The sequence below is a fragment of the Trematomus bernacchii genome, unplaced genomic scaffold (assembly GCF_902827165.1).
Source record: "Trematomus bernacchii unplaced genomic scaffold, fTreBer1.1, whole genome shotgun sequence".
NCBI classification, from domain to species: Eukaryota; Metazoa; Chordata; class Actinopteri; order Perciformes; family Nototheniidae; genus Trematomus; species Trematomus bernacchii.
The window spans coordinates 3,542,076-3,560,051 of NW_022987524.1; the positions used below are offsets into that span (position 1 = coordinate 3,542,076).

Genomic DNA, 17,976 nt, shown 5'->3' on the forward strand with positions numbered 1-17,976 from the left:
ACAAATTAAATGATTTGAAAATGATATCTATGGAGGTGCTGACGCTGTTGGCGGTTCTAGTGTTAACAGACATTTAAATTAAATATGTGTAATGGCAAATGCCATATATGACTTTCTTACCTGGAATTCTGCCTTTTTGAACAGACTTTTTGACTGAGTCCGAGCTATATTGTCTGCAGTTCTAGGGTTAATATGAATCTAATATGATTGTCATCGAATTAGATTTCAAATGATTAACTGTGTATGTAATGAAGATCATAGTGTGGGTTAAATCCATTTTCATAACCACTGTCTTTTAACTGATTTAAATGCAGGAAACTGGGCTTATTCATCAGAATTTCGTATGACTTGACTTGACTTGACTTGACTTGACTTGACTTGACTTGACTTGACCTGAGCAATGACTTGACTTGACTTGCTTGACTCTCACCACAGTGACTTGGGACTTGCTTGATACTTGTAGGTCAAGACTTGAGACTTGCTCATGACTTGCACATGTAGGACTTACTCCCACCTCTGGCGCATGCGTACCTGCGTACCAGTTATGTGCACCCCTGATTATAAGTCAGTTCTCCAGCACTCCATCTTTCAGTTGAACTTATCACAGGTTAAAAAAAGCTAATAATCACAGGAAATATTAAAAGTATAAAACAAGAGAACATTAGCCGGTGTTGGAGCTATACATTGATTTGTTTTTATTTAATAGTTAAACATTTATTTTGTTGCTGTTTTTGTTTATAGTACATTTATTATTATTTTGTGTGATTATTTAAGTTAATTAAAGTAGTAATAGTTAATCGTAATAGTTTCAGAGCCAGCAGGTGTAGCTGGAATTCCTGGTGAGCCTGTGACCCTGTGTATCCACTGTGTGTCCAGTATCACCTGCCACCCCCCCCTTCATTACCATTCTCTACCTGTCCACCACACTCCCTCTAACTTTCAAACTCCCCCATATTCCCCATCTCTCTCTCCCATTATTTCCCGTCCTCTCTCTCCTGCTGATCTCGAATAAATGCATATGATGAACCAAAACTGTTCAAAACAGTTAGAATAAATCAACATCATTTTGACCCTGTTCAAGAGGACAAGCAGCAATCTCCTCCTTTTTAGGGCCAGTTTGATGATTTGGATTCAAAGATTCAAAGGCTTTATCATCATATGCACAGAGCTATAGTGTAGACATACAATACACATCTGAAGTCCCAGGCTCTTCCAACAATTAACATAAATATATATAATACATAAAACAATCGAGCAAAGATAAAAACAATAAAAACAGTGCAAGAAAAAACAGAGTATAAATAAAATAGCAAAAATAGCAATGCGGGAGAAGTTAACTATATACAAGTAAAATAGAAAAAAGACTATAATCTCCTGAAACAAAAAATTGTTGAGATTTAGTTAGCTTAGCTTAGCATGAGCCCTTTATATGTATGTATCGGGAACAGAACCTCTTCCGGGGGTCCAGCATGCTGCGAACACCAACAGTGATGTTCCTCTGATCTTGGCTGTGTGTCTCGTTCTGAATCTCAATTATGAATATGTTTCTGTAAAGACATTCACGTTCATACAGGCTCTTGTTTCTGCTCTCAGCTGATGAAGGTGATGTGACGACCTGATCAGATCAGCTGGGGCCCCTGGGGGGTCCTACAGCTGTGATCTGAACACAGTGCAGCCATGACCCCCCCCCCCCCCCCTCCCCCATATTGCTGCATGTCAGGGCCGGACTGGGACAATAAGTCAGGCCGGGAATTATACACACGGCATCTATTGCACGTCTGTCCGTCCTGGGAGAGGGATCCCTCCTCTGTTGCTCTCCCTGAGGTTTCTCCCATTTTTCCCTTTAAACTGTGGGGGTTTCTCTGGAAGTGTTTCCTTGTACGATGTGAGGGTCTAAGGACAGAGGGTGTCGTATTGTCATACTGATATTCTGTACAAACTGTGAAGTCCACTGAGACAAATGTAACATTTGTGATATTGGGCTATATAAATAAACATTGATTGATTGATTTATGATACACCCAGCCAGGCCAATACCAGTTTTTGTTTTTTTTGCCATTTTTCTGGATTCATTTGTCAATATTTACAGTGTTGCTGCCCATAGTGATAGCCCTCTAGTTTAAATCTAATACCCAATAATAAACATATGGACAGGGGCTACTATTTAAAAAAAAGTGCAAATGTATTTGGGAACCTATCCATGTGAAAATATTTTAAGTGGTGGTGGACCTCAAATCCTCTAGGGGGGTCCGGGGCATGCCCCCCGGGTAAGATTTTTTTTTCAATGTTTGTCATGGCCATAACAAAAAGTGTGGGAAGGACGAGAACATATATGAAAAATATATTTATTAACAAAAACTTAACATAAACCAAAAACAAAGCAAAGAAAACTAAGCGACGTGGCTGCTCCCAGATCAGGTCCTCTGCGGGGAGAGAGATCTTGAGACTCTGGCTCAGGCCTCTTAATCCTCCGCCAGCCCTCAGGTGTCCTCAATCAGGGCGTCAGGTGTCCTCAATCAGACGGACACAAGCAGAGGAGGAACATTAAAGGGCCATACACACACCACAGGAGACCTTAAAGCAGGGGTCGTCACAACCCCCCCCCTTAAAGTCGGTGTCCCCAGGACCACCGGCACAATGAACCAACCCCATCCCAAACAAAAACAAAAAGTCATAGAAAACAAAACATACATCTGGCACACCGTCTCAACGAACCCTAATTATAATATACCACCTTCTCACAACGTCTCTGGATGTGACCAAGCCCCCCGCAGGAGTAGCACCTCCGGTCGTTGGCATGCCCACAGTCACGAGCCATGTGGCCTGGTTTGTTGCCGTTGTAGCATACATCCTCAGTTTGGTCACAGTCCCTGGCCAAATGTCCTTGATCTCCACACCGATAACAGAACATCTCCTTGCCACGTCCTCGACCCCTGCTGCCGCTGCCGCCACAACCACCATCAAAGCCGCCGCCACCACGACCACTATCAAAGCCGCCGCCACCACGACCACCCTGACCAGTGGAGCAATGCCTGGCCTTCTGGTTTCTACACAGCATAGCTTTGACCATAGCACACGGGATCATGCAGGAGGACGTGACCTCTGGCACCACTGTAGAGCTCTCCTCAAACCCAGACTCAATCAGACCACCAGTCACTAAAAATGCCGGGAGAACATCAGTCCAGATCCTGCCACCTGCCAAACCGTTGCCCAGAATAAAATGTATCCGCTCGATTGGCAAAGCTGGACGTACATCAACAGCTACTTCACCTTTAACAAGGTCACAGTCAATATACACCTTATGAACAGGAATAGGAAGAATTTTTAATCCCATCCCCCAACTTAGAACTGTGTCACCTGTGTCACTTTCACCAGACAACGGCAAAACAGAGTCAACAATATAGGAGTCAAAAGCCCCTGTGTCCCGCAAGATTTTGATTGGAACTCTGACATCACTACCTACCAATGACACCAAGCCGTCTCGTATAAATGGAATATAAGATGCCAAAACCTCAGATCCACATAAGTGGGATTTAAGCACATCGGCAACACAGCAGCTTTTCACAGGAGCAGCCAACGCAACAGGCCCAACTAAACATCTTCCTCCCTCAGATTTTGCTCTAAGCGCAAGACATTCTGCCTTCCAATGGCCTTTTTCACGACAGTAGTGGCAATTATCAATGTTAACCATGTTGTCCACATCAGTTTTTACCAAACCCAATTTCCTTGGATCCATCCCAAATGAACCAACATCAACAGCCTTTCTACTTCCCTCAAAAACGGTTAGGGCCCCAGAGCGCCCTCCGAACCCGCTCGCAACACAAACTCATCACCTGCCACAGCAGCTTCAGCCGCAGAAGTGACCTTTCGTTCAGTGACATATGTTGCAATACGATCAGGAAGAATATTTTTGAACTGTTCCAAAATCATGAGTTCAAACAAATCGTCAAAATAAGCGATTTCAAGAGCAGTTAACCAACGCCTAAAATGAACAGACAAATTCCTCGCCATCTCCACATATGTTTGATCTTGTTTTTGCTCAAAGGACCTAAAACGCTGTCGATAGGCCTCTGGCACCAGTTCATATGCTCTAAGCACCGCTGATTTTATTTTACTATAGCTAGAGCTATCTTCCAGACATAAGGAGGAATATGCAGACTGTGCTCTTCCTGTGAGAACACACTGAAGCATCAGGCCAATCTCTAGCCCTAGCTATACGTTCAAATAATTAAAAAAACGTGTCGGGATCACTTTCATTAAAGTGAGGCAGCAAGCGCAGGTTACTAATATCAAAGCGATGAGCAGACCTGGTCACCTGTTCACCCTGCCCCTCACCGGACAACGCGCCATCTCTGAGAATAGACAGACGATGTCCCTCCAACTCTATCTTGGCTTTCTCAGATTCTTGTCGCATCCGCTCCACTGAGATTTCCTTTTCAATTCCCAACTCATACTTCATTTTGTCATGTTCCCGGACATGTTCATACTTCATTTTGTCATGTTCCCGGTCATGTTCATACTTTACTCTGTCATGTTCCCGGTCATGTTCATACTTTACTCTGTCATGTTCCAGGTGCAACAACAACAATTCCCTCTGCTGCTCAAAAGAAAGTGCACTAGCCTGAAAAAGAGGTTTGAACAAAACCCCCTCTTCCTTTGTAGCAAAAACTCCTGTCTCCCTTAATGTCGACACTATAGAGTCTTTTATGTTGTCTTTCACCCTTCTATCACCGACAATAGACACAGAGAAATGCTCAGCAATCAAGAGCAATTGCTCTCTTGAAAAAGTGCCAAGAGACTCCTGAGACGGAGCTTCAATAATCCTCTACGTCAGCCATCTTAACTTACAACGACCCCTCACCGGAACACAACACTGGACCTTGACGCCGAGAGAAGGAAAAAAAACAAAAACACAAAAATAAACCGGACAGATACCACCACATTTATTATGCGTCCAAAGTGGAACAACACACATTTTTTGATTGGAGTTTCCCCACTAACTATCACCATCCCACTGACTAATCTCCTCCCTGGTCTTCATGCAGTTACTTGTGGTGGGTATTTATGCACCGGAGACCGCTGGCCCAGCAAAGCGACTAGCAAGCTAGCAACACTACTGAGACCACGGCCATGCTCCCAAGCCGAAGCTTCAACCACTTTCTCCGCAACACTATACACCCCGCTCAACAATCCCAAGGGAACCGCCGCTTAACCTGCCAGGGAAAACTCCACACTGCTCCACATGCAACGCACCAACAAACCCACACGAGAGAGAAAGGAAAAAAAAAAAAAAAACAGCTGACCACGGCTAAGAACAACTAGCATCCACTCTCCTGAAATATAATACCAAACAAATCAAAGCCTCACAAAGTAATCAAATCAGTCCCCAAACAACGATCTGAAACCTAATGTCCTTCCCACAACGAGCCGAAACAAAGAAACCGGCTGCACTGCAAACGTGCTCCCAACAAACTTTGTACACGCGCACCAACTCCCAACACAAATCGTACCTATCCGTTGCTGTATCACAGATAAAAGAAGTGGACGAGCCCCCATCTGTCATGGCCTGGCTCTTGGCCATAACAAAAAGCGTGGGAAGGACGAGAACATATATGAAAAATATATTTATTAACAAAAACTTAACATAAACCAAAAACAAAGCAAAGAAAACTAAGCGACGTGGCTGCTCCCAGATCAGGTCCTCTGCGGGGAGAGAGAGCTTGAGACTCTGGGTGTTTCTCAATCGCGAGTAAAGCTGCTGCAGAGCCACTATTTCAAGCATACTACGTCATCGAGTGCCGCCGAAGTACTGTTCCAATCTCCAGCATACTTGGAAATCTACCGAGCCCGGCGTACTCCGTTTGGAGAAATTTCGAGGCTGCACATGAGTAGACTCCGCGGTCTTAAAATCCCCACAATGCTTTGCGCACGGACCAATTTCCCCAAATCTGTGGCGGAAGATGTAAGGCGGGGCCTCTCATATGACGCACACCTGCACACTTGCTAGCCTATTCCACTCTTTGTTTTCCGAATGGCAGGAAGTATTCTTGCCTCACTTCTGAAGCAAGATGCTCGGCAGACATGTGCTACCAAGCAAGCGTACTCGCGATTGAGAAACACCCTCTGGCTCAGGCCTCTTAATCCTCCGCCAGCCCTCAGGTGTCCTCAATCAGGGCGTCAGGTGTCCTCAATCAGACGGACACAAGCAGAGGAGGAACATTAAAGGGCCATACACACACCACAGGAGACCTTAAAGCAGGGGTCGTCACATGTTGGAGTTAAATGCATCAATCTGGTGCAATTTGAGTGGAAAATAAAGAGACTAGATCTATGGAAAACCCCATATGAAACAGAACTGTATACATTTAAATAATCATAAAATCATAAGAACATGGCCATAACCAATAACATACCATATCCAATATAAAAAATGTGTTTATTTATTTATTTTTGGTTCATTTATAGTTGTGAGTGTGTCTGTGCTCCTGAATCAGCCTCTCCTGTCTCCCTCCTCTCCCTCCTCCCCCCCTCTCCCCCTCTCCCCCCTGCTCCTCTTTGAGGCAGCAGCAAAGACTAGTTTTAGCTCTCAACAAGTTTTAAAAGTTTATCTTACCTTCTTTCACCTATTTAAATTTGTTTTCTTTTTATTCATGCATATTTTACTAATCACTCCCCCCTCAAATGGAAATATATGTTTACATAAATGGTGACCAAACCGTTTGAGACCCACAGAGATAACTTAGACTAAATTAACTATCTAAACACTCAGAGAGTCCTTAACCTCACCTGAGCTGTAGTTATCAGTCTCTCAGTCTGACAGCAGAGGACTCCCAGCTAGCGGGGAACGTTCTCACAACTTTGGCTAACATTACCTACAGGTTCTAATAATGTTTTAAAGAAACGTTTTAATCTGGTGTTCAAATAACCTTTTTAGGATGTTCACACTCATTTTTATGTCTCTCCCAGGAGGAATCCAAGGCCTTCCACACTCCCAAGACCAGCCAGGCCTCTCTACCCACCCTGGAACAACTGTTTTCCACTGCCGCCATAACCAACCTCCACTCCCAGCTCCCCTTTTCTAATAAACAAATGTTACTTTCACCAGCTGATACCGAGTCTGATTCTTGTACTAGCTGCTGGTCACATTTAAAAAACAAAAAAAGGAAAAGACTTCTGATAAATCGGAACGATAAAGCACGTTATCCTACTCTAAAATAATAACATTCTGGCAACATAAAAAAATCTAACTTGCAGCTGAAAACGTTTTAAGAATAGTAGGGCATAATGTTCTAACAATGTTATCAAAAACATTTAAAAAAGGTTATTACCAAGCATTTTAAGAATGTTTTTAGAGAAAGTTATCCTACCTTTCAGAAGAACATTCTGGGAACCAAATTAAAACGTCCAGCTGAAAACGTTTTAAGAATAGTAGGGCATAATGTTCGAACAATGTTATCAAGAACATCTTAAGAAGGTTATCAAAAACATCTTAAGAAAGTTATCACCAAACATTTTAAGAATGTTTTTAGAGAACGTTATCCTACCTTTCAGAAGAACATTCTGGGAACCAAAATAAAACGTCCCTCTGAAAACATTCCTAGAACAATGAATGGTAACATTCTCAGAATGTTTTGAGAACCAAAAATGTCTAGCTGGGAACTCACACATGCCACCGCAAACATGCAATATCTGCTTACAGCTTATTATGAATGACGTGCTTGTTTGTTTTTTTCAAAAGGAACATATGGTGACATCAGATTTTTTTTAAAACATCCTTTCAAACAAATGCAACAAGTTTGTTTTTTAAAGCTCTCTAGAAATAAATCTGACGTTGACCATGACCGTGTTAATATTTGCCATCACAGGAACGTTTTATTAAAAAAAGAATAACATCCTGAAAACATTTTCAGAATGTTGCTTGGAGAATGTTCTTCATTTGTTATCATGTAACATTGAGGGAACGTTTTATAAAGAACATCTTTAATGTGTTACCCAACAACGTCCAAAAAACATTCTCAGAATGTTGCAGGCAAAATGTTCCACCTTTGTTAACATATCACATTAAAGGAACGTTTTATAAAAAAACTTTCTGTCATCTCAGGCCTCAATAACATCCTCAAAACATCCTCTGAATGTTGCAGTTAAAACGTTATGTCTTAATTAACCTTAAACCTTATAGGAACATTATTTGAAATAATAAACATCCTAAAAAGGCTCTTTGAACATCAGATTAACGTTTCTTTAAAACATTATTAGAACCTGTAGGTAATGTTAGCCAAAGTTGTGAGAACGTTCCCCGCTAGCTGGGACATCTTTCGTTGTCAGAATAACGTTAATCTGATTGACTACGGCTAACGTTACCACTACAATAACGTCACAAATATTCTACTTGCTAACGTTATCATTTTTAGTTGTTTAGTTATACAAATTAAAACAAGAAGACAACTATGAATATTCAGAATGATTCACTTGGTGTCTACTTACCTAATGTTACCGTCCTACGGAGAAATGTTGACTTGTTCGATCCATGGATTTATAACTCTTGCATCAATCTGAAACGGTCACGGTCACGCTTTTCCTGGAGAATATTTTCAAAATGACAAGGGTCACGAGGCTGCATTAAACCAAAGAGAAGGCGCGGCCTATCTGATGACGAATCGAAACCTAAGATCAGATGCGGACCAGACAGACTCAATGCAAAGATATACTCTGAGGGAGTCCATCATCCCAGAATAAACACTACACAACTCAACACCAACACCACGCCAAGAAACAACACCAAAGAGAGGTTCTGGTGCACTCTGAGAAGTGTACTTTATGTCCATTCTACTCCAAAGTGTAAACATGTTTACTCTGGTCATCAGTACTCTGGGATTTTAACACTTTGGTATTTGCTGTGTTGCCACAGAGGAAATTAATTCTGAAAAGCGAAAAAAACAAAGCTAGATCCAAAGCTTCTCCTGACATATTTTCTGAATCATCTGTAAAACAGCCAAGAACTACAGTACCGCTGTCACAGAGGCTGACAGGAAATAGCTGTGACCGTCTCCTGAGAGCCTGACAGTGTGATTGAAAGACAAGCTACACAAATATAACTTCACATTCTGCTTTAATGCTATTACTTCATGTTTTATTTTGGAGAAATTCCTAAGATGGCACCATCTTTGTTACAACAGTTTCTGGGCGCCCTGGTTGACATACAGAAATGGAATTTCTGAATGCATGTGAGGATCATGAAATATACGGCTGTTTTTTAATTGTTGTGTTGGTGATGCATCTTATGATTGCTGTTGACAGTGTTATTAGGTAATAGTGTACTAAGTGACAAAGTGTTGGTACATGAGTTAATTTGAGATGTTTTATGCGTTTATGATTACCTGTGATGAGCTGTGTTGGTAAAAACTCAAAAGGCTGCAGAGAAATGTGTTACTATTTAATTCTGTGTGATCGCCACACATAGCAGGACTTCATAAGAAATCGACGGACAGTGAGCCATGAAAATGAAAGACAAAGTAGGTGTGTGTGTGTGTGTGTGTGTGTGTGTGTGTGTGTGTGTGTGTGTGTGTGTGGTGTGTGTGTGTGTATCTGTGTGAGAGAGAGAGAGAGAGAGAGAGAGAGAGAGAGAGAGAGAGAGAGAGAGAGAGAGAGAGAGAGAGAGAGAGAGAGAAAGATAAGTAGAGGAAGAGATAGTGTTGCTGACAGCCTGTCACATTGACAACAATGTGACGATGAGGGTTACTCCGTCTTGACAGGTTGCTATGAGGGGCCGTACAGGCCGTAATTCATACTGGTCCTCTCACGCACATACATTCTCCTTTTACATACATATATTTTCACTCTTACACACATATATTCTCCTTTTACATACATACATTTTCACTCTTACACACGTACATTCTCCTTTTACATACATATATTTTCACTCTTACACACATATATTCTCCTTTTACATACATACATTTTCACTCTTACATACATACATTCTCCTTTTACATACATACATTTTCACTCTCACACACGTATATATTTACACTCACACATTCATACATTCTGCTCTCATATTATCATATTTCAATGCACACATTCATACATTGTCACTCACACATTTATACGTTTTTCACTCACACATTTTTACATTTTGTTCTCATATTCATATATTTTAATGCTCATATTTATACATTTTGCTCTCATGCACATTCATTCAATGTTTACATTTAATATTATAAATAATATATGCATGTATGAAGACAATATATGTATGCAAGAGAAGAATGTATGTATGTATGAAGACAATATATGTATGCAAGAGAAGAATACATGTATGTGTGAGAGAAAGTATAGTGGAAACGGAAGGAGTATGGTTGAAACGGAAGGCAGGTCATTATCGCGCTGTGATTGGCTCAGAAGGTCGAGCGGGGCGGGCTCATGTTCAGAACTTCTGATTCAAATCAACATGATGGAGGGAGATTAATCCGTGTATCTACGGACCATTTGTTTTTCTTTATTAAACAAGTAAACGGAAGAGTGTCTGCGAGGCGTTTTTGCTTTTTGTTTTTTTACCTTACTAAATGGTCTAATGGTCATTGTAGCGAGGGGCGAGGGGGGAGGGGGAGGGGGAGCCGCGAAACTCGCGGAAGTGATTTCAAAACAAAAGCACTCGTTTGCTTGGAACGTTGAGAATATTATAAACAAGGGGAAACAAGGTGAATTTAGCGATCACAACGAAAACGGCCAAGACACACATTGAGCCCAGAAAATGAATGTTATTAAGGACTGTAATGTAAATATAATAAGTCTATGTCTAAAATGGACAACATTGTTAGGAGATTTAAACTATAGGCTACAGCGATTCTGCACTGCGGTCACTATTTTTTACCGCAAGTTCTTAATAAAACTGACACTGTTGGACTCAGTATTATTTTGACTGCTACCAACAATAAAATGAAGTACTTTTTTTTTAGTAATCCTCTGTCAAAGTCCCCTCCTGAGTACTAGAATGCATGTTTCTCTACTATTTTGAATAAGCGTTAAAACACCTTTCTTCATGAGATTTATATTGTTGGACAGAGTATTTTAAGAGGATGGTAGACATGATATCAGCACTAGTACTGCAGCAGCAGCATTTTACACCATGCAAAGTCTTTAGAGTCTGGCCTGGACAGCTGGTCTATCCTTCAGCAAAGTGACACACCCTTGTGACTCTAGTTGGCTGCTGTCTTTTAAAATATGATTATTTCTCTGCTCCTAGTTAATTCCTCGCAGAGCTTCGAAAAATGTGTCCAATTCAACTAAATGTTTTTTTGTGAGTGAAGGCCAGAGCTAAATTATAGATTGTTTGATTGTGTACGGCAGGGTATTTTTGTTGGGTAATCTATGGTAGGGCTAACCCATACAGTGGTGGTGCTCAAGTCAGTATTTGCAATTGAATTACATACACGCTATATCGCACCCCGTGAAACAGTGAAATGCCACACGTGAGGTTTAGATTATTTCCCTTTCTCAATCAAAATGGAACTGTATGAAATAAAACGGCACATTTGTCTTATAGTAAATAAAAAGGGATCACTGTGAACGGACGTATGATAGTACACGTTGAAGATCCAATAGGGATACTGAATGGCGGTTCCGATTGATCTCAATCAGTAATGCATGACGCAGACCCAACGTTTCGTTGCTCTGATTGGCTGTAGGTCTATTCAAATTGCATTCGGAGGCATTTTGATCTGACCGCGGCCGCGCTGATATTATAACGCCAGAGAATTTCCACACCTTTAGTGTATAAAACTCCCCCACTACTTAGACTATTCCTTGCACCCCTCTTCTATAAGCCCGAATGGTCTCAACCATATTGCATCAGTAACGTGCACTTGTTGTTACAGCAGGATCAGTTTGTGTGTTGTGGACACGACCCGTATATTTTCGCAATCCGTGTTCTCAACATTTTGCATTTAGCTTATTATTTAATTGAATTTGCTTACTTTAACATCACTTTTCATGGTGGGGCTAAGGTGGGGCTAAGCCATTTCTTGGTATGGCTGTAGCCTACCCCAGCCATACCCTGGCGCCGCCACTGGTGTACGGTGAGAGAAAATAATTCCACATCCTCCTATGAAACTTTTTTTATTTACTTTTCCATTATACTTATACTTACTTGTATTAGACAGGGTTCTTACGGTCATTAAAAACCTGGAAAAGTCATGGAAATTCAAAATGCTAATTCCAGGCCCTGGAAAAGTTATGGAAAACAATATTTTCCCCAAAGTTTTGGAAAAGTCATGGAAATGTGACTAAAATTGCATGAAATATAATTTATATTTTATCTAATCGCCAAAATAGTAATAGTATAATGATAATAAATACTGTATCGTATAGTAATGAAACGTAAAATGGCATTTAACTGACGAGGTATTTTGCTGGTGAGAGATTTTAGTTGCTTTAGCCTGTAGAAGCTAGTAAGCCTACTATTGGATTTGTTTTAGAAAGGGACAACATGTTTCAGACCCTATTTTCCTGTTCCATGTTAAAATAAACCATTTTCAGTGGTACCGCTGAGACAGAGTAATGTTTTTGGTCATGGAAAATTAGGTATAGGTCATGGAGAAGTCATGGAGAAGCATTGGTGAAAAAGTGTATGAACCCTGATTAGAACATTTGCATGTTGAACTACATGCTGGATATCTTCCCCAGCCTCAAGGAAATACAATAAAATAAATGGATTCATAATTTTAAACAATTGATAAAAATGTATAAATTAATAATGTTTGGTGCAAACATTTCAAATTTAAATACAAAAGGAAAAAAAGTTTACTTTTGAAATGATTTCTCACAAAAACCTTTCTAAATAGTAAATTATTAAAAAGCGTGTAGTCAATAGACGTTTTTCTGCCTAAAATAGTTGAAATTGAACGTAAACTATATCAAACACCACATCCATGGCAATTAACCCATTTTTGCCCGCTATTTGAATTGACTTTGGTTGAAGTTAATACAAATATTCATATTATATATATATATATATATATATATATAGCATATCATTGATGCAGTCTTTCTGAACACTTTTAAAATAAAATACTGCAAATGAAGAATATTTGTAACCCTTTAACAGCCAGCGCCACCATTTGGTAGAGCTCATTTTGTGTCTTGATATCTTGTTGAAAAATAAATAAAAAAGTTTTACTCCATCTGATTCAGCCAGCTCTACAATTTGGTTGACATGTTATGCACAAAACAACCTCTAGATGTCACTGTGGTTCGAATAGAAAGCCCTTCAGCTAGCTTCAACTTGTATTTATATATACAGTCTATGGCTTCAACTGAGAAAGTTGGCATGCTAAAAATCACTGCTGATGAAATCACTCTTTTTGGTCAACTTTTGTAAGGTAACCATGTCATTTTTGACATATTTTAGTGTCAGAGCACTGAGTGAACATAATCAGATAACTTGATGCACAAAAAAAGTTTTAACAAGGGTGTAATTATTTTTTTGAAAATATGCTCAACCAACCGGTCGAATTGGCCTTTTATGGTAAACTAGCAATATGACTTTTTCAGAGTTTCAGAGATGTTTTTCAATAAAATATGGTAAATAAATGGCTAGATTTGTGGTAATATTACTACATCTAGTACTGCCTTATGATTCTCAGAGTGAAAGAGTGATAATAATTCATAAAGCAGCTTTCATACATGGCATTCAGCCCGAAGTTGCACACAGATGAGCAAGTTAGGCCAACACAGGATATAGACATTTGCTGTTAGGCCAGTGGTTTCTTGTTAGGCCAATTCAGCATATACAGTAAGATGAGCAAGTCTTTTTTTTATTATGAAAAACACTTAACATTACTTTTTTCCTTTTTTTACAATTATAATTTATTTTCTTTTATGAATATATCTATATATTGCTAATTTTCCATAAAATAATATTTTTTATTTCAGTTTGTGTTTTATTTGAGTTTGATGCATACAAATACTGTACTGTATGATGATTGTTGAAAATGCACTTTTACCATAGAAGGCCAGCTCGACCAGTTGGTAGTCTGGCTCAAAAAAACAAAACTGTGTGGTCAGTCAAAAAAAAAGAAATGTGTTTGTGGTTAGTTGTGGCCCATTTAATAAAAAAATGCAAACAAATAATTGTTCCATAGCTTTTTTCTTGGTCTGGCAGTTAAAAGGTTCATGTTCTGCACAGATAGTGCCTTAACTTGAATTTGAAAACACGTGGCAACTTTATTAATACAGCAGATGAAAAGATTTGTGGAAGGATACATTCTTCATGGGCTTCAATGGCTCTCGAGATAAAGGGCGTTTTATGGTTGCTTGTATTATCCTCAGATAGTGGTTTGTTTAAATAACTAGTGACATTTTAATAAATATTGCAAAAAAGGGCATATAACCTGGCCGGCTTAACCAGTCTGTATTTCTTCAAGCACCACAAGATTCAGAGTTTATAAAGTAACTACTGTAGTGCCGAGAGAAGGGAGTCGGAAGCGGTGCATCGAAGGTGCAAATCTCACTTTATTGAGCAGCAGAAATCGACATGCTGTCGGGTCGCAGCCCGAGAAGGCAAGAGAAAGTGAAAGGGACACACACACAAGCCTCGTCTCAATACCCCTCCTCGACTCCTCCTTTCCCTCACTCGCGTCCCTTCCTTGCGTCTTAGCTCCGCCTCCGTAAGATGCGAGCGAGAGACACGAGGAGGTGACGCGAGGACAGAGGAGTCCTCAGGTATTAATTGGGATGTCCTCGTTCACTCAAACGTCACTCTTAAACGACGTCTGTTAATGATGACATGTGCACAGCTGTATCCCCTCTCATCGGGCTTAACTGAATAACCCCTTAGAACCGGCCCATTTATTGTTAAATATGTATTTAAATTATGAATCTTTCTCTTTTTAGTCAAGGAATTCAATGTATGATGGTTGGTCCTGCTTTTGTGTTCCGTTTTGGTGTAAAATGTACATTTCAATACAATTATAATTATAATAATGTGAAAGCCTTTACTCTGAAAATGTGTGTCCTGTAGATCCCCACATTCACCACAAACCCACATTCAGGACTGTGAATTTTAAATAATTTAACTCCTGAATATCTTAACACAAAACAAAACAAATAATTTTTATTTATCAAGATCTAGCCATTTATGAAATAGCTTTCTTAATAGCTATGTTTTAGTGACGTTCAAGATCATTAAACATGACTTAAATTGTTAGTATAACCTTAAGAAATGAATTGCACATAATAATTCTCACGGAGCTGTGAGCACTTATACATTTATGTGACGCTTTTCCACTCATTCTTCCAGTTCTCCGTTTTCCTGTGTTGAAATCGACCAGCTGTGAAGGTGGGGGCGGGGCTTTTATACGCGAGTAGTGAAAACACTTCCGCGTAGTCTGCTCTCGTGTATCCTCCCTTTCGTCTCCTCCCGCACCCCTCCTCCCTCACCCCTCCTCGACTCCTCCGTGTGCATTTCAGCTATTGGGACGTCCTTCAAAATGGCGTGTCTTGATCGATTTCCGGGTCAAGTCCCGGAGGAGGGGAAGAGAGGAGTCGAGGAGGGGTATTGAGATGAGGCTACAGTAGGTACCCCGGAGGTACCGTCAACATATATGTCCGGGCGGAAACAATACCCCCAACCCGTAGTTCCATGATTGGATTATGTAACCCAGTGTATTAATCAGTGATCACTACACTACACAGTAGTGATGACGAGATGAAGCCTCATGAAGCTTTGAAGCTTTCCAGCAAATCGGTTCGCTAAAAGGTTCATCTCATGAACCTTCATCATGGGCTTCATGTGCTCACAAGACCCCCTGTTGGTGAACAGGTGTAAAACAGCCACATATTATTTGTAATCTTTGACATACTAAAAATACTGGAAATAATGATACAAAAAGGTAAAAGATGTCAAATGTATTTGTCATCCTGTATGAACAGAATTTTACACCAGTAAGTGTTTTAAAATGACTGTATATAATAATAAAAACAATGTGTCAATATAGTATCTTGTTGTTACATCTATACATAAATAAATGTAAATGTCTGCTGCCTTCTATAAAGACAAAAGAAGCAATATATGTTCGAAAACTGGAAAAGAACAAGGGTTTAACTTGCCAGAGGTCAAGCTCACTGCAACCACCTTCTGCATGTCAGCTATGGCCTTGCTCCTTTCTAGAGCATACTTGGCCTCCACCATAGCCTTAACAGCCTAAAAGAGGGGATGGTTAATTCACTGGTTAATTGTCAAATGCCATGAAAAAATAAACAATTTTGCTCTATACATGAAGTCTTACACACCTGTCGCTTGGGGATGACATAGTTTGGATCCAATAAGGCCACAAATGCCCTGAATCCCACATCCTCCACAACACTGAATGGCTGTGTATCCTTCACAATCAGGTTGACCAAGGCCTCATCCAGATCCTGTTTTCTGGTAGGCCTGGTACCTGGGGGGGGGGGGGGGGTGGGGTAAGCTGTGTTAAGAATGAGTATCTTGTAACTTTCTTTTATTTGCATGATAAAGTGAAGTTAACATGGTTAAATTATAGTATATTATAGTATATTATTCCAAAATATTAAATGACAAACCTTGAGCAGGTCCACCTGCATCACCTGCATGTCCCTCCTTCATCTCATGCATGGCACGATAATGCCTTAGCATGGATGAAGTATTGTTACTGTACCCCAGTTCCCTGGAGCACAATAAACACTTCACCTTTGAATGAAATAGAAAAAGTAAAAAAATGAACCATACAAAATCTAACATAATACATTGTTGTAATAAACCATGTATGCAAACCTTACCTTATTGTGTGAAATCTGATCAAAGTATTCCCACATAGGGGAAGTCTTTCTCTTCTTAGCTGGCTCCATTCTAACTTTGCAAGTAGCAAAAATATCGTACAACCAAAACTGGCAAAACGACAAGTGTTTTCCTCTCACAAGGATCACACATCTTGAATCGAATCCCATGGCTTTTTATCTGTCAGAAGCTCGCGCCAAGATCTGAATCGCTTCCTGAAGCAGTCACGTGGCATCGACAAACGAGGCTTCGTTTGTCATCGATGACGTCACTGGCCCCCAAATGATACAAGCCTCGACACAGGCTTCACAGAAAGCTTCGGCGATTACTCGACACACGCTCCGAAGCCTCGGCTTCATCTCGTCATCACTACTACACAGTAAAAGTACTTCAATGTATTGTTAGTAGTAGGCAAACTAATACCGAGTCCAACAGTGTCAGTTTTATTAAGAACTTGTGGTAAAAAATATTTGTAAAAAAAAAAATGAAGAGCAGCTGATTTGAAAAAACAACGTGGAGAGACGGCTGAGTGACCGCAGTGCAGAATCGCTGTATAGTTTAAATCTCCTAACAATGTTGTCCATTTTAGACATAGACTTATTATATTTACAGCCCTTAATAACATTCATTTTCTGGGCTCAATGTGTGTCTTGGTCGTTTTTGTTGTGATCGCTAAATTCACCTTGTTTCCCCTCGTTTATAATATTATCAACGTTCCAAGCAAAGGAGTGCTTTTGTTTTGAAATCACTTCCGCGAGTTTCGCGGCTCCCCCTCCCCCTCCCCCCTCGCTACAATGACCATTAGACCATTTAGTAAGGTAAAAAACAAAAAGCAAAAACGCCTCGCAGACACTCTTCCGTTTACTTGTTTAATAAAGAAAAACAAATGGTCCATAGATACACGGATTAATCTCCCTCCATCATGTTGATTTGAATCAGAAGTTCTGAACATGAGCCCGCCCCGCTCGACCTTCTGAGCCAATCACAGCGCGATAATGACCTGCCTTCCGTTTCAACCATACTCCTTCCGTTTCCACTATACTTTCTCTCACACATACATGTATTCTTCTCTTGCATACATATATTGTCTTCATACATACATACATTCTTCTCTTGCATACATATATTGTCTTCATACATGCATATATTATTTATAATATTAAATGTAAACATTGAAT

The 17,976-nt window shown here is 40.1% G+C and overlaps 2 protein-coding genes across 2 annotated transcripts in view; both read right to left on the bottom strand.

The window, feature by feature from the left end:
• The window catches only part of tox (thymocyte selection-associated high mobility group box), a 77,802-nt gene extending 73,343 nt beyond the window's left edge, over positions 1-4,459 (bottom strand). Inside the window, exons 1-2 of the mRNA XM_034118909.1 lie at positions 4,336-4,459; positions 2,732-3,270 (exon numbers count right to left, since the gene is read on the bottom strand). Coding sequence (XP_033974800.1) covers positions 2,732-3,270; positions 4,336-4,459 — 663 coding nt within the window. The remainder of the gene's footprint in view (positions 1-2,731; positions 3,271-4,335) is intronic.
• An 11,279-nt stretch (positions 4,460-15,738) lies between these two features.
• On the bottom strand, positions 15,739-17,018 carry LOC117473892 (zinc finger BED domain-containing protein 4-like). The gene is made up of 4 exons (XM_034119847.1): positions 16,801-17,018; positions 16,585-16,711; positions 16,294-16,442; positions 15,739-16,204 (listed from the first exon to the last, which is right to left on the bottom strand). Exons 1-4 carry the CDS (start codon positions 16,966-16,968, stop codon positions 16,049-16,051), a joined length of 600 nt encoding a protein of 199 aa, XP_033975738.1. The 5' UTR covers positions 16,969-17,018; the 3' UTR covers positions 15,739-16,048.
• Between the last annotated feature and the right edge of the window lie 958 nt (positions 17,019-17,976).